The sequence below is a fragment of the Blennius ocellaris genome, assembly GCF_963422515.1.
Source record: "Blennius ocellaris genome assembly, contig: SCAFFOLD_151, whole genome shotgun sequence".
Classification (NCBI taxonomy): Eukaryota; Metazoa; Chordata; class Actinopteri; order Blenniiformes; family Blenniidae; genus Blennius; species Blennius ocellaris.
Window position 1 is genome coordinate 67,927 of NW_027661996.1, and position 24,532 is coordinate 92,458.

Here is a 24,532-nt window from a genome sequence, read left to right on the forward strand (position 1 = left end):
CTTCAAATAAAAGAGAAATGGATGAGAGTTGCGTGTAGACAATAGAACAGACACCGAGAGCTCCAAGCATAAGACTTGAGTTTGTTTGTGACAAGTGGATAACCTGTTAGACACTTTTAGTGTTTTTTTTTGTTTTTTCCCCCCCTCTTTGGCTCGGGATCGTCTGTCCCCAGCAGACAGGACCGTAACCGGGCTCCGTCTCCGTACGCACGGATCGCTCCCCTCCGAGATAACTTGGCAAAAACAGGGGGAGAAAAAAGGCGTGAGTTGACTCCGGCTGGACTTTGCGACAAATTAACCAGGTGAGAACATAAATGACAAATGAGAAAATCGATCTATTTTTCAACGTGTGTATTCTGAAAACATCTGCCTGACTGGTGGTGGGGGGGGAAGAAAAAAAAAAAGGAATATCGTGCTGTTTCTAATAGTTGCCTGCTATAACGGAAAGGATGTTTTCAATGATGCGGTGTTGTTGTGTCGCTTTTTAATTTCAAATGTGACGGTTGAGAGGTCGGGGCTGTGCGCGAGGGTCCGGTGTGGTGCGCAGCGCCGGGGGAGAAGATCGGCCACTTCTAAGAATAGCGCATAGGGTGGTCTTTGTGCGTTTCGGCGGGGCAGTGGCATGTGGTTGATAAATAACACGCACACACACACACACACACACAATGAGTTTGGCCCCTTAACAACTGTCCTGTCAGCCGGGCGGAGGTGAGAAGGACGTTCCAGAGATTAGCGAACTTGAAAGTGGCGCCGTCCGCCGTCGGTGAATATTCAAGCTTTTCGCACCCTGTTGTGTGGCAGCGGAGAGTGCGAGTGTGCCTGTGGGGCGAGGAGGGGAGCGTGTGTGCTTGTGTGTGTGAGTGTACGCGTGTGCGTGCGCGCACACGGAGCTTCTGCGCTAAACAAGGTTACGGAATCCAGCCTCGCCCTGCTCGAGGCAAAGCGAGCGGCGCGGCTCCGTTTACGCACACTTCAGTTCAGTTGGAGGGCATCCCCGCGGTGTGTGCCAGGCCGCCTGGCGCGCGTGTTTGTTTGTGTGTGTGTGTGTGTGTGTGTGTGTGTGTGTGTGTGTGTGTGGTGGGGAGAGGGGGGGGGGCTGTGTTTGGACAAGAGTGGACGTTGATCAGTTGTCTCCTCGGTCCCAGAGGTGGTGTTGAGCAAAGGTGTGGGGGGTTGGGGGAGGAACGGGACACGGGACTGCACCGCTCACCTTCCTGTCTAGTTGATGGAAACCGCTTTGGCACCGAGCCAGCTCTCTCTCTCTCTCTCGCTCTCTCTCTCCCCCCCCTCCTCCTTCGCCTTCTCTCCTTTCTCTCCACACACGCACGCACACGCCTTGTCTTGCAGGTGTTCTCGGATTTGACTTTGCACTCGCGGTGCACTCTTTGCGCCCGCTTTGCGCGGCAGAAAAACACATTTTGCGCACGGCGGATCGGTGAAGCGCCACTTTTGGACTCCTGCCTTCCTTCCCGGAGCTCCTTTAAAGCGCTACTGCCTTTCTATTTAAAGGCACGCAAAAGTCACACAGACTCTTCAATTAAAATAAAACACTTAAACGGCGTCTGTCGCGTCACTTTGGCGCGCTCAGTTTCAGCGCTTCTCCGATACCGCAACCAACTTTGAAGCGTCGTACTTTCGCCGTCCCCTCCTCCACTCCCGCTCCGTCGTGGGCGACAGCAATCAGCGCGAGCTACTTCTTATAAAGTTGCTACTTAATTGAAATAAGTGCCGCAAGGCATTTTGGACGCGTTCCAAACTGAATCATCTTGCCCAACGATTCTTTTAAAGCTCCTCTGCGGGCTCCGTCGACTGCGCTTCACGACCGGCGAGAAGGCATTTAACAGGCTTCTATTTTTTATTTTTTTATTTCCCTGAGAGGATTTTCTCGGCCCGCACTGTCCACTGCAGGACGGCGCCGCTTATCTGAGGAGGTTTTTTTTTTTTTTTTTTTTTTTTTTTTTTATCTCTCTCCGTGAGTCCCGGAGCCACGCAGCCTCTAATTAAGGGGACGCTCTCTTAGGACGATCGATGAGCCTCACATTGGCTGGCTCCAGCTCATTGACGCGCTCAGTGAGGGGGAGCAGCTACTAAAACACCCGCCGTCACCCCCCCCCCCCCCCCAACCCCCCACCCCGGCAGAAGCCGATCCGAGCAGTGTCGAATCGCACGGAACGACAGAACGGTTCCCCGCGCGCCTCGCTGCTCCGGCTGGTCGGTTCGGGGCAGGAAAGGGCGAATGAGAAGGACCTCGTGTTTGGGACCTTTCGCAGGAACAGAGGCGAGGATTAAACTGGTGGGGGGGAGGGGGGGGGGGGGGTGGGGGCTACTTCAGAGGGCTTTGATGCAGAACAAAAGCCGCATTGTATTGAAATTAAACGTCGGTCTTATTGTTAATGCGAGGAAAGGACACTTGGAGATCATCGAAGATAAATTAAAATTTCTCAAGCATTTTTTTTATTAAAACGGGGCAAACAGATTTGGAAATGGTTCAACTCAACGTACTAGTATAAAGGGCCCATTTGTTCTGGTGGACACGTTGGTGCCGTTGTTTTCCAGTGTGTGAAGTCAGGATTCGGGGTCTTAAGTCTCATTGGTAAAATGGACGTGGACTCGGCATGTGTTTTCCAATATCTTTCCTCACTGTGTTACTTCTCCCGTCCACGTTCTCAGTGCGCCACGAACTTTGACGAATGCTAATGTGTGATCTCTCACTAAGTGATTCTGTGGAGGAAGCCTAAAACAAACGGGCTACTTCACATTTTGTGTGGGCCGAGTTTATTTATAGCGCGCCCCCGTCGGTCTCAGGCGTTGCGCATCATTTTTCCACTGCGCGCCGCGAAGTCCCGTGTGGGACTGATCTGTTTTCCAGGTGTGTGGACAGAGAGGGGGCGGGCTGCTTACCACAGATTGACATATTGGGGTTTTGGTTTTTTTCCCCTCTCACGCACACACTTCACACTTTTTTCCCCTCATAAATAGTTTATTAATGCCTTATTGTCGTCAAAATGCAGTTGAAGGGTAGGAACCACAGGCAACATTGGATTTTATCTGGTGCTAATTGGAAACGTACACAAAAAAACCCCCACCAACCTTTTGCTAGTCACATTTACCAGCCTTATCTCTCCAGGTGCAGTCCGTTTGTGGAGAGAGAGAAAAAAATGACGCGCGTGCGTAACGCGTTAATGAGCGTTTTAAAGCATGTAGAGAACATTTCGGCAGCTTGGGAGAAATCAATTTGTTATAGAGTTTAGGGATGCGTGCGTGTTGGTGGGCAAGCAATCACCTGGAGGCAGCCGCGGCAGCAGCCGCCGGCCTGCTGGGGCTCATTGTCATGCTGAGTGATGTGTGACAGTGGATGTGTCAGCGTGGCGCTCCGCGGGGCGGCGGGATGATCCGCTGCGTTTAAGAGAATGGGGACAGCCACATCACCGCCTCCATTTTAGACCCATTAACCTCCCGTTCGTCCTCCCTTTCTAATCTGGAATCAATAGGGAGCATTGGTGGGGGGGGGGGGGGGGGGGGGGGGGGGGTTATTGCGCACCGGGAGAGCGTGTCAGTACAATCTCGGGGGCCACTTTTGCTTATCAAACCTAATGTGTCAAGAGGAAGTAGTGAAGGAAATGGGCAAAAAAAATTCATCAAAAGAATTCCCCGTGTTGTGTTTAATACCCAGACAGAGGCACGAGGGCTGTCTTTTTTTTTTTTTTTTTTTTTGTAGCAAGCGCTTGTTTTTTTGGGTTTTTTTTTTTCTCCTTTTCTTTTCCGTCTCTCGCTCTCAAGCCGGGATATAAAACAACAGTCTCGTCGCTGCCGGCGCTGCGCTCACTGCCGAGGCGAGATGCGTGTGAACAAAAGCGGAGGCACGGCGGAGAGCCGAGGAGAGATCGGTTTTCCAGGCGCTGCGCAGCTCCCGGAGGAGACGTCACGGTTTGATTGAAGCTATGCTCCGTGCTGGCCTCCCGGGACCTCGCGATGAAACAGGAGAGCCCCCATCCTCCTCCCCCTCCTCCTCCTCCTCCTCCCCCTTCCCCTCCCCTCCCCTCCCCTCCCCTCTTTCTCTCTCTCGCTCTCGCAGCACACCACAAAGCTTTTTGTTTCGACGAGGTCTGGAGCGCACGGGTCACTTCCCCGCAGAGACGTGTCGCCCCCCCCCCACGCCCCCCCCAGTGCTGTTTCACCCGCGCTGAGACGAGCAGGACGGAGCCACGTCACATTATTCTCAAGTCCGTCGCCTGTCTGCTGTATTAAAACCCGAACGTATTTGCGCACACCTAAGCAGAAATTGACTTTTTGTTGTTGTTTTTGTTGACAATTTAGGTGATTTTTTTTGCCCTTCCCAGCATTTGGCCGCGCAGCGGGGGTTGGATGTGACGCGAATGCGGGGGCCGTGATTAAAACGTAAATCTCTGGATCGTATTTAGTGACCTTGCTCTGGCCTATTGGAAGATTGATTCGGCGGCGGAGTAATGATGACACACCTCACCTCCCTTCCTCCGAGGCTCTGCAGGCACAGTCTTGATCAAGCCTCCTCGTTTGTTTTTAGACGTTGGTGCCTCCGGCATCTCTGACGAAATCCCACAGACTCTTGGCAGCGCGGCGGGGTGATCGCGATAGGAGTTTATTACGCCAATAGCCTTCAAAGCAGGAATGTGTTATCTGCTGTCTGCGCGCAACATCACTCAGTTTGCGCGTCGGGGCTACAAAGCGTTTGACCTCGGCGCTGAGGCTCCTCGCAAGGTCTCACGCCAGCAAGTAAACATTTTTTACATATTTAGTGGAGAATTAATTTGGTATTTTCGCCACGCGCGCGTCCTTTTAGGTGTGACCTTTAAACGTCAGGAATCTCGGCTGGGTCAGTGTATGAAAGATACCCGTAGAGGTAGAATGAATCTTTCATGGCGACGTATGAAAGATTCATTCTACCTCCACTCTAATCCACGTCTTTACGCGTCACAATTAATCTGGAGTGGTCTTCAAACGATCAGACGAGCCCCCCCCCCCTGTCATGCCTGTGTCATGCACTTTGAAAAGTTCTCTACAGATAACTTTTTCTACTTTCCACGCGGGGGTCATGTGTTTTCACCAGGGACGCATGGAAGCGATATACCAGCATCGTAAATAAACGTCAAGAAACCTCCGGTAAACGCGGGTCGACTCGCATACGCATCTCTTTTACAATCGGTTCCTTTGGTGGCATAAAGGACCATTTAGTCCTCATTTGGCCGGGGATGAATAGAGCCAGTTCAGCAGCCGCCGCCCGGGCCCTATGACAGCACGGGGGGGTGAGGGGGGGGCTCACAATGTCGCCGTTGTTGACGGCCGTGCCGCCGAGGGGGGGATTGAACCATGCACCAACTTGCATGCGGCTGTGCGTCGGCCCGGGAGGACGCAGGGGCCCCTTGTTTACAACTCGGTCGCTAATAATGTGACAGCTGAAGAGACGCCGCCATCTCCCTCCAGCTCCGCGCTCCGGCGGCGGCGGCGGCGCACCGTGACTCTTTACAGCGTTTATCTCTCGCTCGCTCCCTCTCTCTCTCTCTCCCTCTCCCTCTCTCTCTCCCTCTCTCTCTCGCTCTCTCTCTCCCTCTCAGATCTAAAACTACAGTGAGAAACAGCACGTCAACTTTCCACAGACTGCACCGAGGGTGCGTAGAGATGATCAATTGGACCATTTGGCACACGTCGGCTTGATGATCAATAACAATTAAAAATGGGCTGGCGGCGTCTCCCCAGCCTTTTCTCATTATGACGCCGGGTGTTAATGCTGCCGAGAGTTTAGTGTTGCCCGGGGCGAAGTGAGTTAGTGCCCTGGCTGGAGTTTTGTCCGCTTTTCTTTTTTTTTTCTTCTTCTTTTTTTTTTTTTTTTTTTTTACCATTTCTTGTTTTTTTTTCCGCCCTCAGCGGCTCACTATTTTCTTCACCGGCAGCGTGAGCAAAAGTATTTTCCTGGCGTGCGAGTCAACACACACTCCGTGTTACGGCGAAGTGTGTGTGTCTGTGTGTAGCTCGTGCGTGTGCGTGTACGCGCCCGCATTTAATCCGTGTTTATCCCCACCCCACCCCCGTCGCTGCGGAGATTATCCTGCGTCACACTGCATTTTTTTCGAGCTGATCGGAGCTCTGCGCTTCAGAGAGCTTTGGCAAAGCTCCAGGGACAAAGAGCGAGAGGGCGCCTGTCCTCTCCCGTTACACGGCGGGACCCACAGCCGTAGTTTCCCGCCGTTGCAGCCAAGTTGGAAATGTGCAATAAGCAGATCACGCAGATTAATCGATGAGCAAAGAGCAATCATGAATAATCGGGTTGTCCCGCGTGAGTCTGCGGTCGGCTGATCTACTTGTGGATGAAGTTGCTCATGGCGACGCCGCCCGTCAGACCGTCGGGCGCAGCTGCGCGTCGTGGGCGCGAGTGTGCCGCGCCCGGGGGCGCGCGCGCGCGCGCGCACACACCCCACCAGGCCCGGTGCCGGTGTTTGTTCTGGTGCGCACACGGCGGGTCACGGAGAGTTCAATTCGCCTGTCGTCGCACGACGGGAAGGAGTTTGTTTTTCCTTCCGTCTTCTCCTCTGGTTTTTTTTTTTTTATCACTCCTCTGTCCTTGTTTACTCCCTTTCCCCCCCTTAAAAATATATAAATAAATAAATAAAAACAACAATACAGAGCGCGGGGGACGAACCAGGTTCAGCTAAAAAACACCCGGTGGTTTTCTGTTTAATGGTGCGCGTCGGGGCTGCGCTCCAGCGGTCTGCTTTATAAACGCAGCAGCGACCGCTGCCCCCCCCCCCCCCCCCCCCCCCTTCACTCCCCCCCTCTCTCCCCCTCTCGCCTGCTGCTGCTGCCGCCGACCACTGTGATGGATTGGACGGCCGTCGGGAGTTGTTTGTTGCGCAAACTATTCTTAGCAGCGGGGATGGGCGTCAACACGCCGCCTTTCCTCCTTTCCTCCTTTCCTATCTCCTGCTTTCTCCTTATCCGTCCTTCCACTTTGTGCTGCGATATCACGTCTTCGCAAACCGAGTTGCAATGCTCATATATGAAATGCAAACTATATAGGCCACATTTGAATGAGGTGATAAATAATCAGCAACCATTTTGACGAAAACATATAAATGACGGCTTTTAAAAACCGCAATAAGATCTGATTTATTACGATTCGCATCTGTTTTCGATTAAAAACTACCACGGTGAGAAAACAAGAGCCGAGCGGGTTTGACTTTTCTTCCTCTTATCGCCAAAGTGTGCACTTGATTTGACCATTGGGTCCTGGCAGGGTTGGGAGTAATGGATTACAAATACATGACTGTAACGGAGTTGTAATTAGTGTTACTTTCAAGAGTATTTCATACAAGGGTGTAATTTTACCTGTACTTAATTCAAGTCTATGTAATCTACTTGAATACTACTGCAATTGTATATAATATTAAAACCCTTTGATCTGCGTTTTTGTATCCAATACGTTTGATATTTAAACACGAGGATTATAGTTTGTTTACACAACAAACTGCATCGGTGTAAAAATCATTGTTTGGCTGTGGTGTTCTCTGTGTGTATTTCAAAGAGGTCAGTTGAATACAATGCCTGCAATTAACATTGCCATTAAGTGGGTCATGAAAGTTACTAATACTTGGGAGTTGGTATTGAGCAGAGTACTTTTAAAGTACTTTACCTAATAATTGCAAGTATAAATACATTTCTTTTTTTTTATTTCTTTACAAACTGCACCAACAGAAGTTTGGCTGCCAGCTTTGAGGTTATTTCGATTAAATTTGTCCCTGTAAAGTCTCGACTTTAGTCTATTACAATTGCGTCGCAATGAAGTTTCCTTGAGCACAGTTGTACTTCTTTTCTGTTGTTCTTAGCTGGAGTTGGATCTTGTCCACAATACCTGTGTTGTATTCAAGGCTTTTTTTTTTTACGAGGAGCTGTCTGCTGCTTTCTTGTATGTTTTTCGGGAGAGCCCCTTTTATCTGTTGTCATTTGTTCATACATTATTTCCTTTCACAAACAGGTGTTATGCCAAGAACTGCGTGGCTGTTAGAAGCTGGGTCCCTATCAGAGTACTTGGAACAAAAACAATAGCCTCTAATATTGACTGATTAACTTAAAACGTGGTGTGTGTGTGAGAGAGACGTGGCTTCCAATAACTGATGTAACTCCCTCAATGTAAATCAGTCATCAGAGTTTCCCATCACAGCTCCGCAATGCAACTCCTGCCTTGAAGAGTTAATAATTAAGAAACACCAACGTTTCTTCGTCATTGGAAAAGTGACGCCTCTCCTTGTAGAAAAGTAACTTGTACCCAAGTACTTATTTTTTTGTTCAGTAACGTTGGACGACCTTGCGGTCGCGCTGGAAACGATGCGCCACGGAGTAACGCGCTCTGTCATGAGACTCGACTCATTTGAACAAGAGCGTATCGCTTCCTTTCCAAGTAAGTCCCCCGGCGTCTTCGCTTCCCGTCGGGGGAAGTCGCACAGCCCCAGGAAACCCCGTGCCAGAGAAATACTTGACTGTATTTGGGCCTGCGGTTGAAACGGCCGCGTCCCACGAAAATCGTGCGTATTTTGCGCTCGAAAAGTCGTAATTCTCGGTCTTCCTGTCGGGTGTCTCTGCTCCCGGACCTTAAGAGAAGGAGACAGAAGAAGAAAAAAAAAAAATAAGAAACGCTCCAGGAAACACAGGAAACGGGACTGGTGTGATTTCATAACGGCGTCTGTGTGAGTCGGCGAGACGCGCACACGTGGCCCGACCACACGTTTCACCGAAAAACACTGTTGCGCTTTTCCCCGCTCTTCGCTCGCCCGTTTTTTTTTTTTTTTTTTTTTTTTCCAGTTCCGTCACACGCGGATGTTGTCGAAGCAGAAGTGGCTGCGGGGCTGCGAGGCGGCGAGGCGAGGGGGGATGGGACGCAGAGAGAAGCCGTGTCGAGGGGCCCACAGCAGGCTGATTAATGTGCCCCAGGTCACGGCAATAAAAAAAAAAAAAAGTGGCGTGCCAGCGGCGCGGCAGCGAGGCGCAGAGGCGTTTCTCTGCAATGATCGAGGAGCCGAGATTCTCTGCTGCTCTCAGCGCCACCGAGCACCACAGGGCGTCACTTTTTCTTTTTCTTTTTTCTTTTTCTATTTAAAGCCGCGTCTTTCTCGCCATGTCCCTCTTCGCTCCCGACTGTCCACCCTCAAGCGTAATCGAGTCCAGATCCAAAAGGGAAGCAGTTTTTTTTCCCCTAAATGTTTTTTTTTTTCTCCTTTTATTTATAAGGAGCACAAACTGTTCACCTTTTTGTGGGTTTTAAAGATTTGGAAAATGGAAACTGTTGAGATGAAGCCATGTCAAGTGTTAAGTTGTCGCGAGTCACTGCGGCTGTATGGGGGACAATTCTTTGTAACTCCCAGTTTGGTGCAAATTTGTGATTTTTGACCTGCAGTTTGGTGCGAGTTTTCAGTTTTGACTCTGGATGTGGTACACAATTCAGGTTTTGTCTCATTGTTTCTGAGGTATTCTGCTATCAAGCCCACAGCCACAAATATATAGTTTGTGACGAGTAGTTCAAAAGAGGTTTAGATTGTTTGGGGGGTAGTAGATTTTGTGTAGTTCAAACCTCAGTTTTAAGAAAAATCCAAACACATTTAAGAAGATTTTAGTTTTTCTGTCCAAATTTCTTTGTGAATATTACAAACTCCAAATGTATTCCTTCAAATAAGATATTTTGGGTTCAAAGGTTTTGAACCAAACAATACATTTATGTAGCAGTTTCTTTTTCACAAGTTCTGTTTCCCTTCAGGACAGAGTGAGATTTATTCACACTTTGTGCTCACTAAAGTTTGACCATACTTTCTGACAAACAGTTGTATATGTTTTCACAGGAAATGACAACCCCCCCCTGAATTTAGGCATAGGCAACATTGAAGTTGATATTAATGGCCGTATACTTTTATCCCCTTAAAATCATCTTCAACAGCACCAAGCGAAGAACAGTTTTACCAACCATTTGTTGAATTTTTTTTCCTTTCAGCCGTTATGAATAATAGATAACCCAGTTATTGCAACTTACGGCACATGCCGCTAACATAAAACAACAACCTTGTTATGCTAAAGAAATTGTGTGTGTGCTAAAAACCTTTTGTTTCTGTCTCTCGCCATGTTCAAATACCTACGTGTTTTTTCCAGGAAGCAACTTCAAACCGACGTAATCCTTCCGACGACAGGCATGTTCGCCTGTAATATTGTTTGAAACGCTTCATTGTAAAGTTTACATTAGTTCTCTTCTGTTGCGTGCCACACTTTGTGCGTGGTGCGTTCCGGCGCGACTGTTTGTTGATCCGCGGCTCTGGGTTGGCGGGTGGTTAAATGGTCCCCCACCGAAGTGGTCTGTGACGCATAATCTTCCCTCGCTCCGCCGGCTGAGGCGGGCCAAGAGAGTTGGGTCAGAGAGGGCGCAGGGAAAACCAGTGTGTGAGGAACGTGACTGAATAGACGTGGCCCCATCGTGCACGTCCAGCGCAGGGGGGGGCAGGTTGAGGTTTAGAAAAAGGAGGGGTGGGGTGGTAACAGGAGGATGGGTGGGTGTTGATGGATGGGAGGGGAGGGAAGCCCACACACTGCTTTCATCTCTGCTGAGTGCTTCAGATGTCCTTATATTTCTCAGCTTTGTATTTTTACTCCATTGTCTCATTTCAGCGACACATCTCCGTACATTTCAGTTCTGTATAGCTTTTTTATGCCCCAGTAAGTGATCTACGTATGAAACTTAATTACAAAGTTATTTCTCTTTTGGAGATTTTATAAAGTGCCTATTTTGGCAATGGGATTCCAACATAGCTGCGGTTCTGTGTGTGTGAGTGGGCCTGTACGTGTCTGTGTGTGTGTGTGTGTGTGTGTATGGCAGAGCCAAGACACTCACAGCTAACTGTTTGCTCATCTCCACAGGGCAACATCTGTTCGTGATGTCGATGCTGAGGCACAAACCAACCTGGAACTAAGACAAGGGATCCACATCACACAAAACATGGCAAGTACCCGAGCTGGTTCGGGACACTGATTATACTCTTTTCTTGTGTCATGCTTTGTTTTTCCTGTTTACGTGTGTAAATAATTGTAAGTGCTCCTAATTGAAATTGTGTTTACATGTCACAATGGGTTGTTTAGAGCAGTCTTTGTTTTCTTCCACATTATGATGGAAGAGATTTGATTTTATGTGCTCATGGATGCACTCTTTTGTTTTTAACGGCGCAGGTGGATGCAAGGTTGACGCCCCTCGCAGCGATGGGGCTGGACCGAGGCACTTTGATTCACGACGGCCTTCGCCTCCATGGCGGAGTCGTGTACCCAGGGATCAGAGCACTACCGACGGAGAAGAGCAGAGAGACGTCTGCACTTCCTCTAACGTACAGCAGGGATGGCCTCCCAGAACTCATCTACAAGCCGGACGGCACTCTGGACAGTCGTAAGCCCACAAATGGATACCTGGGCCTGTACAAAGGCACTCATCCAAGTCTACACAAGCCCGTGCTGGTTTCTGGAGTGGGAGCTGAAAGTCTCGGCTTGGAACGTAGAGTAGGGCCTGGAGAGAAGGCATCTGATTTGGGCTTGGCAAGTGCTGGTGGCAGTTACCTCCGCATGCCGTGGCTCAGCCCTTACCCCGAAGCAAGCATGTATTCCTTCATGGACACATCCAAGTACGCAGCTCTAAACATGTACAAAGCCTCCTTGCTCAGCCAGCCCAACCCATATCTTCCCCAGCACCTGGCCTACCCTCTGTGTGCGGCCCAGGGGGGCGGCGTTCCCCCGACGGCCTCTGCTGCTGAGAGACTCTATTATATGCCTCCCTATCCTCCTTCACCTATCTCCTCTCCCCTGGTGGCACCCCCTATGAGGATTCCTGCAGTCACGGTGGCCCCCACTCTGGTTCACTGCCAAGACAAAGGGCTTGGGGTCGTGTCTCCTTTTGCACAGCAGCTTCACCAACCGTCCCCTCACCCTCAGCACCATCAGGCTGCTATAGAGAGGGACCGTTCTCCGAACAGGAGCAGCAGACCAAGCAGACCTCCCTCTCGGAAGAGCTCCAGCAACAACAACAACAACAGCAGCAATAGTACAAACACTAGTGGCACCAGTGGAGGGAATAATAATCGTCTGCCCGCTGATTCTTCTTCCCATGTATCTTCTCGTCTCACCCAACCTCCCCTTCCCTCTGCACTTCATGATAATTCAGATTTACAACGGCCAGTTGCGAGGATAGGACAGCCACCCACCTCTTCTACTTCTTCGATATCTGCCTCATCTTCATCCACGCAGTCCATTCCTCATCCTTTCTCGGTTAGCAGCATGGCATCAGAGCAGCCCTCCCCTGCCCGACCCAGCCCCCACAAACCCAGGCCAGGAGAGGGGGCAACTGAGCACAGAAGTGGGATTGAGAGAAGACCCAGCAGGTCTCCCTCCAAAGTAAACTTTGAGAGGCCAACGCACCAACCTCAAGCAACCAAAGACACTGTAGAGAAGCCCTTGGATTTGTCTGGAAGAATACTGGAGTTTGGGCTGCCTCCAAATGGATTTCCTGTTAAAATGGACACTATGGCCTCAGGTGCCCGTTATGGACTCCCCTCGAGCAGAGAGCTGCTAAAAGAAAACCTGTCGCTCTCTCCTTCCTCCCATCCACATTCAGTGGTCAGCAGCACTTCTTCAAAGGTCTCAGAAAGGCCAGAGATGATCAGCACTTTACACTCCTCCTGGGTTGTACCGAGTCCATCTCCTTCGCACACACAGCACACGTCAGGCCTGCCCTCTTCTCCGAGGCCTAACACAGACTTGAGCCTCTCGCAAACGAAGGGCTCGTCGCCCTCCGTTAAAAACAAGAGTCTCGAGAGAGTACTTCCTCAACAGCGTAGTTCATCCTGTCCAAGAATAGGAGACTCCAACCATAATGTTTCCTCAACTCAGCACTCTGGCTCCTCAGTGATTAGCTCCAGGGCCCTTTCTCCTAAACCTAATGGTGAATGGGTCAAACATAGCCCCAGCCAACCAGATCACCCATCGATCATGGGCCACCACAGAGAGGGGACTGAAAAGTCCTCCCAGGCCACAAAGAGAGGCGATGCCACTCCAGATTTGTCATCATACAAAAGGCCCTGTTTAGACAATGGTCACCCCCCGGGCCACCTTTACCTTCCTCAAAGCGACGCTTATCTGAACCACAGCTTGGCCTATGCCAATAGATACCTGCACTACCCTATCCCCGATGGAATGGCACTACACTCTGTTCCAATTACCGGAAAGAGCCCAGTCTACCCTCACCCAGTATTGCTGGGCAGTAACAGCCTTTATCCAACCCACTTGGCAGCAAAACACCCTTTACCATATCACAACCTCCCAACAGGAGGTGAATACCTCACCTATAACTCGCAGGAGATGGCCCACCCTTTGATGCAGACGCACTCTGACAGCAAGTTGCCAGATAGAGCAGATACAACGATGAAGCTCCGGGGACCGGAGAAATCTCGTGGAGCTGCGGAAGAGTGCGGGAGCCATAGAGAACACAGCATTGTGAAAGAAGCAGGCGAAGGAAACCAAATGAAGCCCGACAGGGAAGTGGGAGTACAAGGACAGGGTAGCAGTCAAAGCAAAAACCCCTCTTCCTCTGCACCATCCAGAGAAAAGATTGTGTGCATTGACCTTGTACACTCAGACACAGATATTGAGTCTACCCCTTCAGTCCAAAACCAGCCCTCTGCTGAGACCAGCATGAAGGTTAACCAAAATGAATGTTGTCATAGTAACCAAAATTTGACAAAGACTGACTATGAGCCAAAACACCAACACCACTTTTCTCACTCTTACCCGGTCCACCCGGGACAAAGTCCCAACCTGAAAGCCGGCCACACTGACAGGCAGCCAGAGAATCTGTTTTGTAAAACAAAGGCTCTCCATGACATAGATGGTCCCGGGGTGACACCTCGCACACCACCAGCTTCTCCAGGGTCGCTGGATCACGCCGAGGAGAGTGCAGAGGAGCAGAGCCCCAGCCCGGACCCCGAAGACCAAGACCAGAGTACCTTGCGCTGTGCTCGCACGTCCGGAGAGCGCAGCTCTGGTAAGGACAAAGGGGACAGGAACAGCTGGGCTCCTCACTTTACACACCACTCTGCAGATGTGGTGAGAGAGTTGGACCGGGAAAATGCGAGTGAGAGGGAGACTGAAAAGGAAGACAGCATTGTTGACCTAGGGGAGTCTCATGGCGAAGGGGATGACGAAGAAGAGGAAGGTTGCCACCCTTCGTCTAAAAGTTCTCGTAGATCCAGTCTGGCCAAAAGGATCGCAAACTCCTCAGGCTACGTTGGAGACCGCTTTAAATGTGTCACCACTGAGCTGTATGCTGACTCCAGCAAGCTGAGCCGTGAACAGAGAGCTCTGCAGGTAAGCCCAAGTGACACGTGTGTATGTGTGTGTGTATGTGTGTGGGTGTGTGTGCAAACAGTTCATAATACAAAGGGCTAAAGTTGGTGGGCTGGAAAGAGGTCATTATGAACACTTTTTATACGTGCAGACATTTCAAACACACTCAGTCCTAACATCCACACAGGAATAAAACTCCATGATCCACTGTCTTTATTCCCCTCCTGTTGTTTTCAGAACTGCCTGTGAGACAGACCCTGCATGAAATTAGCATACTCTGCATTTACAGCACAGTACAGATATATATATATATATATATATATATATGTGCTGTCATGCCACTGACCTGGCTTTAGGTTTGATCCTCCCTCTACTTCATTATTGCTTTAGTGAGTTGGCGCAAGGGCCCTTTTTTTCAGGGGTGGACAGTGCAAAGGTTAACCAGTGCTGCCATCTCTGTGTTGATTAGTGAGCAGCTGTTGTAAAGGTTATTCCTGTGTGTGTGTGTGCGTGTGTGTGTGCATGCGTGTGTGTGTGTGTGCGCGTGTGTGTGTGTGTGCGTGCGTGTGTGCCCCTCCTTGTGTGACTGCCTTGGGAGTGAAGCATGTGTTAGTGCTGACTGCGTCGTAGAGGAACATACAGTAGTTTTGGAGCATGACTGTAGCGCCCTCACAGTCCACACTGCCTTCGGCTATGCTTAACCCCAAGGTTAGGAGGAGTGGAGGGCTAGCTGTGTGCTTAACATCCAACAGCTGCCCTCTTTGGGGCGCCTTTAAGAGTCTCTGCATGCCCCCATCCACCAGCCCCCACCCCCCCTGGCCCACCTCCCTCAGATGGTATGCCTAGTTGCTGTCCAAGGTCATTATTCTCCTCACCCCATTGGCTAAAAGATGCCCCCTCCTTGTGTTCATCACATGACATCTATAAACATTACAATTATGGCGATATCCTCTACACTTGATTATCCTCCACTGCCATTCACATACGCACATCATGCTGAACCATTATCTTTGGGGTTCCTTGTGCTCAGCGTTCAGCCCAGAAACACAAAAGAAACCCTGTGCTGTATTATCCACTGGCTCAGAGGCAGATATGTTAATAGGTTGCACATGTCTGTCTATGTTGTGAATGCACCCTAGAAAACTGTGGTTTTGTCTGTGTCAGGCGTGTCAATGCAAAACTGCAGCGCAAGGCTATCAAACAATGTATTTCTGGACCCCTCAAACTGAAACGTGGAATATTTTTGCCCAAAAACAAAAGAATTAATAGTTGCAATTTTTACAGATGAACTATACAGTTAGCACGATATTTTGATTCGGTTTCTAATTGGACACGTACTCAGTTCAGAAATCATTCGATGGTTTTGATGCAGTGTTGGTTGACCTGTTTGAGTCACCTGAATTTGATTGTTTTGTTTTTTGGGATTGTGGCTGCTTGTTGTGTGTGAACAAACTTGTGGAGAAAACGTGACATACATTCATATTAAAAAAAAAAAAAAAAAAAAAAAGATGAATTGCTGGACAGATATATTGAGCCCCCCCATTCTAATTGCTTAGATGGAAGTCATATCACGAGAGGGGAGTAATATAAGTCAACCTGCAGCTAACTGGGAGGTCAGTTCTTTACATTTCTTATCACATCTGCCTCTGATGGGCTCTGTCTCCTTTTGTACTCTGTATCGCTGCACCCCCCCCCCCCCCCCCCCAATCAACCCCCCCCCCCCCCCCCCCCACTCCCTTCTTTCCTCTGTTTTCTTCTCCTCTCTCTGCCTCAGGGCTTAGATGTATATGTTTCCTAGCCATGTTTATGTTTCAGGAAGGGAGATGCCCAGGACTTAAGCCCCAGAGCGCATGGACTCACAGTGGCTGCAGTAGTCTAACCTGTCTTGATGCCATGCTTGTGATTTATCTGTCTTCCTTTTTGTCCTGTGTGTGCGTGCGTGTGCGTGCGCGTGCGTGTACGTGCGTGCGTGTGTGTGCGTGTGTGTGTGTGTGTGGGTTTAATTTCTTTGGCATTTTCTTTTATTTAAAGACAATGTGATTTCTAATGCCATTTTTAAAAAAAATTATTTATTTCTTGCTTCTGTAGCTGTTGAGGCCAGATTGAGGCTTAGAGAGGTGTGTGTGCGGCGTGGGTAGACGATGAGTGGTTTTCATGGGTTCTCTCTGCATTTTTTCTGTGTGTGTGTGTGTGTGTGTGTGTGTACGTCTATGTGTGCGCACAGCGGGCAATGATGCGGTTCTCGGAGCTGGAGCTGAAGGAGAAGGAGGGCGGCGGTGTGTGTGTGTCTGCCTCGGCAGCGGCAGCAGGACGGGAGCTGGCAGACGGCCAGCGCAGAGAGCGAGCGTTGGAGCACTGCCAACACACCACCAGGCAGGGAGAGAGGGAGGGTGAGTAACCCAGCACCGAGCGCACACACACACACGCACGCACACACACACACACACACACACACACACACACACGCACGCACACACGCAGGCACTCTACAAATGAACACTCCTGAAAAACAAAAGGGGGAGACACACAAACAATAGGTTTGCGTGCACACTAACTCGCATGAACTTGCTGCAAATGCTGAGGCAAGACCGGGTCACTCTAAAAAAAGACACGCTCTTCTCCACAGGCCGAGCACGCGCGCACACACACGCACGCGCACACACACACACACACTGATGTATGCGCACACTCTTACACAAGCTCGGCAGCGCAAGCCAATGAGCAAGCCAGGGAGACCGAGAGGGGGAGTTTTATTTTCAAGAAGCCTTTTGTGCTTATCTGCGCAGAGAGACGATGGGAGAGGGAGGGAGGGCAGGAGGAGAAGGAGGGGCAGAGATTGCGTGAGGGAGAGAGAGAGTGAAAGCGGGGGGGGGGGGAGTTAGCGGGTGAAAGCGGATGGGAGAGCGCAACGGAAAGGGGGGGGGGTAGTTACATTGGCTAGGAGCCCAGCTGTGTGTTGGAGCGAGGCCGCGGCTGACGTGTGAGCCTAATTATGGCATGGAGAGAGACGGGGAGAGAGGGAGTCGAGGGGAAAGCGGGAGGAAGGAGAGGGAAGAAGGCGAGCGGGGGGAGGGGGGGGGGGGGGGGGGCGAGTCACGCTCTGTGTGAGAAGGGCGTGGTGCGGTCATGCCGTGGGGGAGGACAGCGGAGGAGGAGGGGGGGGAGGAGGAGGAGGGGGGAGGGGGGGGTGGGGGTGGAAGGGAGTCGCTGTGCACAACAAGCGTGCAGGATGTTTTCTTGCCTCTGTTCGCTGGAAGCGCGAGCGGCGGCACTGAACCGGCGGGCTGGCTCGGCTCACATCAGATTAAAAAGTCTTTACCCCATCAAAGTTTTACTGCCTGTCTTTAAAGCGGAATAAAAGCTGGCTGGTGTTTAACTGGCATTCTCCCCCTGTCAATCCCCCCCACACCCGGCGTTTTGCCTCCTCGCTCACTGTCTGTCTGATTTGCAGTTTGTCTGTCTTGCCCTCCCTTTTGTTGTTGTTGTTGTTGTTGTTGTTGCTCGTCTCCTCTTCTCAGCCTCACACTCTGCCGTCCTCTGCGTCTCTCAGGCGTCCGACCGACGTACACGAACAACCGGGTTCCGGTCCTCCAGCGCTGCGGGGGCCACAGGGAGACCTTGTCTCCGGGCCACGGGGCCCACGACGGGGCCAGGGGTGCCGGCCACGGCGGGTTCAAGGACGGAGTCAGGAAGGCGCTGCGAGAGTCGGAAGGCCACTGTTTGCCACCCACACTGACGCCATCAAAGGGCTACGCTGAGGAGAGGGCCAGCCCGGGCTTTGGAGCCGCCAGGAAACGCCCACTGGGCTCCAAGGAGGAGGACGCAGTGAGGGAGGACGGCGAGCGGGTGTCCCAGCCAGAGAAGAGAGCCAAGCTTTCTACGGGTGAGGATCTCACAAATATGTCCTGTCACCCCACCTCCACCACCTCCACCACCACCACCGCCACCGCCGCCGCCGCCTCACACCCACCCACTACCACATGCCTTCAATCATCTCCCTCTCTTCATCTGCTTTCCATGCATCGCTCTTAATTCGGCCCACTTCTTTTCCGTTCATTCTGCGACGCTGAGCCCCGTCTCATCTCTCATTTGTCTTTAAAAAAATTCCCATTCCTTTTGTCGCTTCCTCCTTCCCAATGATTTCCGCCTTAAAGTCGCTCCATCACAGCCCCTCGCTCTTCCTCCACTGCCTGTCCCGTGTTTCGCTCTGTGTGGCAGCCAGCTCTGAGAAGTGTTTAATCCTGCCTTTGAGCGAGAGTGCGAGAGAGAAGCGAGGAAGAGGGACAGCCATTCTCTCCCGCTCCCCTCTTTCAGCTCCGCCGTTCCTCCGCTGTGCTTACCCACCCTCTTCAAAGCTGCTCTTTTCTTCTCTTTTCATCTCCTTTCTTTTTTCCCTCATCTGTTTGGGTTTCCTTTTTTTTTTTTTTTTTTTTTTCCCTCTGCCATGTGGTATCGTGCTCGCTCTTCACGGCACCGGCAGACAAGTCAAATACCCATCCCCTGTGAATTTTAAGGGGGGGGGATCCCTCCCCTCTGCTTTTCTGGGCGTTATTGCTTCACTTCTCCACCCGTTTCTTGACTTCGCTCCTCTTCTGCTGTCTGTTTTACATCCTGTGCACTCTGCCTTTAGTGTGTGTCAGTGTGTGAGTGTGTGCGTGTGTCTGTTTTAAATGTAAGGCTCAGATGGGGGTTTACCAGCCATAAGCGTGAAGTGATTAATGGCCTTTGTTCCCTTTGCGCTGCACTTTTCACTTCAGTTTTATACAGTGGAGTTGCAGATGGTGCAGGTGACTTGTGTCTTTAAAAAGAAAGAAAGAAAAAAAAAAACACTTTTGCTAAGTTGTTTTAATGCATTTCGGTGTTCGTTTTATCGGTTCCGAGTCTTTTCGGTCTAATTCTAAGCTAAACTCATGACAGTTGTAAGAAACGTCGTTGCACGTGAGAGCGCACAGTCCAAAGTCTGTGTCGGTGTGGTTGCAGACGGGCAGACGAGCGCCGACGACGACGACGACGACGAGGTGCGGAAGCTCAAGGTCTGCATCGAGCTGAAGGGACTGCGACTCAGCAAACCTGCCGCAGGCGCCGCCTCACCCGACGGCACCCAGATCAAACAGGAGAGGCCGTGGCCGCAACCCCGGCTCGTGGCCCCGGTCCAGAGCGCGCGGGATCGCAAGATCCGGCCCGGCGAGCCTGACGACCGAGCCGCGCTGCAGCGGGCCGAGATCAACAGGAAGTGGGGCTGCGAGAAACTGCTCAATGGTAAGAAGGAAGCCGCAGCTGCACAAGCCGCTGCCTATTCCGAGTTCAGCCGGGGTAACGGAAATCTATCTTTGGCTCACGTTTCACTTTCTTGTTGAGAAGCCAGTCTTTAGGGGATTTCCCCGAACGCTGTCAGGGTGGGGGCAGAGGAAATGAAGTCGGGGAGTCTTCCTCGTGTCGGGCCAGAGGCCGGCGAACCTGAAAGAGGGACACGGGAGACCAAAAGCTAAATTGTGAGCCGTTCCTCCACCCCCTGTGGCGGCGGGCTTTTTGTTCAGCTGGTGTGCGGCAGGTTCAGTGAGGACGATGAAAGAGCGGCGGCGGCGGGAGGGGTGGGGGGGGGGAGGGGGGAGGGGGGGGGGGTGCCGGTGAGACATGTGTGGGCAGGTGTAGAGTGACTAATGTGTGATCAATGAATTTTCTTTTTCTCTCAAGACCAGTCACAAGGAAAAGGGTGTATGGGGGATTTTTGTCAGGGTTGGGGGAGTGTTCCAATGTGTGAAGGGGCGGGCGGGGGGGGAGGGGGGGGGGGGCGGTCTTATTAAAACTGGGCCTTTCTCTTATTCATGTGCCTAAACTGAGGCAGAGGGTGGCTCAGAGGAAGAGGGGAGAATAAAAGCGCAGGAGGCAGATTAAAGGAAGTGAATAAAGCAGGGGAGATTTTGGGTTTATATTCCGTACGGAAGCTACAGACCTTGATTGGCCAATGCTTTCACCTTTTTAGATAACATCACCCTGGCAACAGCCATGCTTCACAATGAACATGGTTATTCCACCGTGTGTCTGTCAGGGATGGGGTCTTTTTTTTTCTTTCTTTCTAGAATACCTCTAATCACATAAAACGTATTCACCTCTGGTAAGAATCTCATATTCTAAAAGGCTTTTCTGCATCGGGGATTACATAGAAAGTACAAGTCGATTTAACTTTATCAGCAGATGTATAATTTCACTTTGCTCCCCACTTGCTCTCCGCCTAAAACCGAATTAATGGACTTTGAAACTTCCATAGTAAAAGTTGCATCACAACACAAGTCATACAGACCACAGTCCTCAGTACTTAGAAATGGGTTTGCAACAATCCCCTGCAGTAAATGTATTTCCAATAAGCTATTAACCAGCATTTTGACATTGTAGTTTTCAAGGGCAGTGTTTTTTTTTTTTTTTTCTTGTTTTCCGTTTGAATATGTACCATAAGAGGCCTGAACCAGACAGAGCCACATTCGTTTAAGGAGATTACGTCTGGCAGCGTCCTTGCTGCACCGAACGAGTGTGCACGAGTCACTATAGGGGTGTTTATGTGCACCTACGTTCTATGTGTGAAAGTGTGCGTTTTTTTATTTTTTTGGTTTTGTTTTTTTCCTTCCCCCTGGGCGAGGAGCATGCTGTGCTCACAGACAGCTCTGAGCGCTCATTAATAAACCAACAGAGGGTGAGAGATGGCCTTGCAATACCTTCCTATCCTCCCTTTTCCGCGCTCACTCTGCCTCCTTCTCTTCCTCTCCTCCTCCTCCTCCTCCTCCTCCTCCAGGAGTATCGGCCGCCGCCCTTCCCCCCAGCCAGCTGAAGGATCGAGCGCACCCGCCGAACCCCTTCTCAGGTGACCGTGGCCTCAAGGAGCCCAGAAGGGGCCCCCCTTCTCCGGCCCCCGAGCCCTCCGTGGGAGGCGCCCCTCCCCTCAAGCCCCGTCGCCATAGTGACTCAGACAAGCCCAAGGGCAAGCGGCCGTGCAAGACCAAACACACCAGCCAGAGGGAGCGAGAGCGGGAGAAGAGGAAGGAGGCCGCGCCTCACAGCCCCGGCCAGCGCGGCGCGGCGGACCCGGGAGCGGCTGACGATGACAAGGTGAGCGCTGATACGGCGTCTGGCCGCTCGCCGGCGGCGGAGTCTGCTTCGGCGTGCCTGTCGGCGCCTGTGATTATGCAGCTGGGGGAAGGGAGGGGAGGGGAGGGGAGGGTAGGGGACCGCGGAAGGAAGTATGTTTACAATGTTTAGAGGGCTGCTGGAGCTTTGACCTCCCCGCGCCCTTAGCGGCTCCCCGCGGAGCGCCGGCACGCACGCGTGTTTGTCTCTGGCCTTAATTGTCGAACGTGTGTCATCGGCGCTGTTTTTTTTTTGTTGTTGTTTTTTTTGAGTGTCTGCGTGTTTGTGAGCATCGCCGACAACAAAACCCCGGAGCAATTATACACCACACTCGGGTTGTGAACACAAGCCTTCACGACACGCAGACGCACACACGCTCACGTGCGCGCAAGGCGTGCACTCACTCACTCACTGAGTGAGGAATGTGGCAGCTATGGCTGAGCCCGCGGAGCGCCCGCGAGTTCAAAAGAAAGGGGGGAAAAAACGCGCATAGGGAAAAATTGAGGAGAGAAAAAAAAAAAGAAAAAGAAGAAAAAAAAAAGAAAGAAGGCTAGTCGTTTTCCGCCCGTGCTGCTCTCCTCCCCTGCTCCTCCTCAGCCTGACAGCTGCTCCGACATGGAATTCCACTGAGAGGACACACACACACACACACACACACATAGACGCACGCACACGCACACACGCACACGTGCGCGGGGGCAACTCCCTCTGGTGTGTGCGTGGCGCTCCCGAGGTCCCTGTTGGTTTAGTGGTTAAAGAAAAGTGGCGCGTCAACCTGCGCTGTTTAAGGCGTGAACGCTCGGCGTGAACGCCGCGTGCCGGTGTGTTTCTCACCGAGGCAGAGTGTGTCCTTTAAACACAACAATCACACGTAAACACAGATGTTGCGACTGAAAGGCGGTGTGGACGTGTGTGTGTGTGTGTGTGTGTGTGTGTGTGTGTGTGTGTGTGTGTGTGTGTGTGTGTGTGTGTGTGTGTGTGTGTGTGTGTGTGTGTGTGTGTGTGTGTGTGTGTGTGTGTGTGTGTGTGTGTGTGTCTATCTATATATTCGTACTTGTACGCGTCACTGTGAAAAGCTACGTGAGAAAAAGATGTTTCTTTTGAGACGTTTATAGCAAAAGTTTGGGGCCTAATTGTCATTCTTAGAAATTTATTTGGTGTGTGTGTGTGTGTGTGTGTGTGTGTGTGTGTGTGTGTCCCGTCTGCTATGTGGCAAGGTCTGTAACCCTCTCTCCCTCTCTCCCTCTCTCCCTCTCTCCCTCTCTCTCTCTCTCTCTCTCTCTCTCTCTCTCTCTCTCCCCTCTCTTTCCTCAGCTGACTGAGCAGCGCTCCGCTCCGAGGAAGAGAGCCGCCTCCCCTAATCATTATCCCTGCTCTCCAGTCAAGCCCTGCTCCCCCACCGCGCTCTGCCCGCCCCCCCTGCCGCCCCAGGCCAACGGCAGGGCGGGCGGCGTTCCGCCGGAGGTGACGGGGCTGCACCGGACCCCCCCCCTGCTGAGCCCTCCGCCGTGCGCCCCCATCCCGCCGGAGGCCCCGCCGGCTGATCGTGAACAAGAACGCCGGCGAGACGCTGCTCCAGCGGGCGGCGCGGCTCGGCTACGAGGTAACGGGCTTCACTTCCACTCATCCCGCACCGCCCGGTACCCCCCCCCCCCCACCCCCCCCCCCCCCCCCCCTCGCATTTTACACTCCCAGGCTTCGTCTCGTCCAAATCTTCCACTTTCTCTCTTCTTTAAAATTGAGCTCATTTTCTCCTCTTACTTTGTTCCTGTCTGACTCCACCAGATAGCGCCTGCCTTTTCTTTTTTCTTTTTTTGTAATTCCTCAGATTCCTCCCTTGCATCCGTCCTATTCTTCCTCTTTCTATCTCCCCCCCTCCTTTTTTTGCTTTTTGTACCATTTCCTGATATTTCTCTCGTCCTCACGATTTCTTCTCTCACATACTCCATCTTTTTTGCTCCTCTTGCCTGCTACTCTCTTTCTCTCAGGTTTCCGCTCGCTCCCTCCCCCCCTCTTTCCTCTCAGCGCTCTTTCTCTTCCTCTCTTTGTGACTCAGATTGTCGTTGGCACCCCCCCCTCCCTCCCCCTCCCCCTCCTCCTCCTCCTCCTCCTCCCTGCAAGTGCGCACACACACACACACACACACACACACACACACACACACACAGACTCTCTGCCTCCCCTCCTCTCGCCTCGCTCCGCTCTCACATCTCATTAATTTTCCGTGAGGCGAAGTGTGACACACACGCAGACACGCAGACGCACACACTCTCACACACACACACACACATGCACGCGCACCAACACTCAGACGTGCTCGCGCCGGCAGCATGAGGGATCGGTGGGATCATTATACAGAGACTGATGCTCGCTGCCTCTCTCTAGCGTCGCGAGTTTTTTCTCTCTCGCTCTCTCTCTCTCTCTCTCTCTCTCTCTCTCTCTCTCTTTCTTTCTTTCTTTCTTTCTTTCTTTCTTTCTTTCTTTGTGTGTAGCTGCCGATCTATTCGCTCCTGAACCAGATCCCCTCGTTCTCCGGCGTGCATCGCGAGGCCAAAAAAACAAGGGACGTGTGTATATTCAACTGAATCTCCCTCCTCCCGTCGCTCTGAAAGCTTTTAATTAAAGTTGGATGGCCCGCTGTCGCATTCTCCTTCATCCCTTGTGTTTCTCTCGGTGAGCCGAATCGTCCCCCCTCCCCCCCCCCCCCCCCCCCCTTTACTGACAGTTTTTACAAATTAATTCATTGATCCAAGTGGCTTTTAAGGCCACTTGAGCTGCGGATCGCGCCGTGTGCGTGTCCACTTTGTCTCTCGCTCACTTCTTTGTGGGTGATCGCCCGTTTGTGTGTGCGCGCACGTGTGTGTGTCAAGTTTTTTTTTTGTTTCGATTTAAAAAAAATTTTTTTTAGCACCGACAGCGGTACCTTCACAGAACTGTAAATAGGTGTGCGTATTTCGTGTTTCTCGTTCATGAGTAGCTTTAGTTGGACACATTTATGATGATGATGAGGCGTGTGTGCGTGCGTGTG

At 51.4% G+C, this 24,532-nt stretch overlaps 1 protein-coding gene across 1 annotated transcript; it reads left to right on the forward strand.

The window, feature by feature from the left end:
- Positions 1-254: 254 nt before the first annotated feature.
- LOC308148452 (BCL-6 corepressor-like) lies at positions 255-23,107 on the forward strand (the record flags this gene model as incomplete). Its single annotated transcript, XM_080521917.1, is given in 10 exon segments — positions 255-302; positions 10,924-11,005; positions 11,230-14,406; positions 15,942-15,998; positions 16,610-16,775; positions 17,936-18,268; positions 19,366-19,644; positions 21,173-21,486; positions 22,819-23,037; positions 23,039-23,107. Coding segments are annotated over 9 exon segments (4,617 nt in total), but the record flags the coding sequence as incomplete, so codon positions are not given.
- Between the last annotated feature and the right edge of the window lie 1,425 nt (positions 23,108-24,532).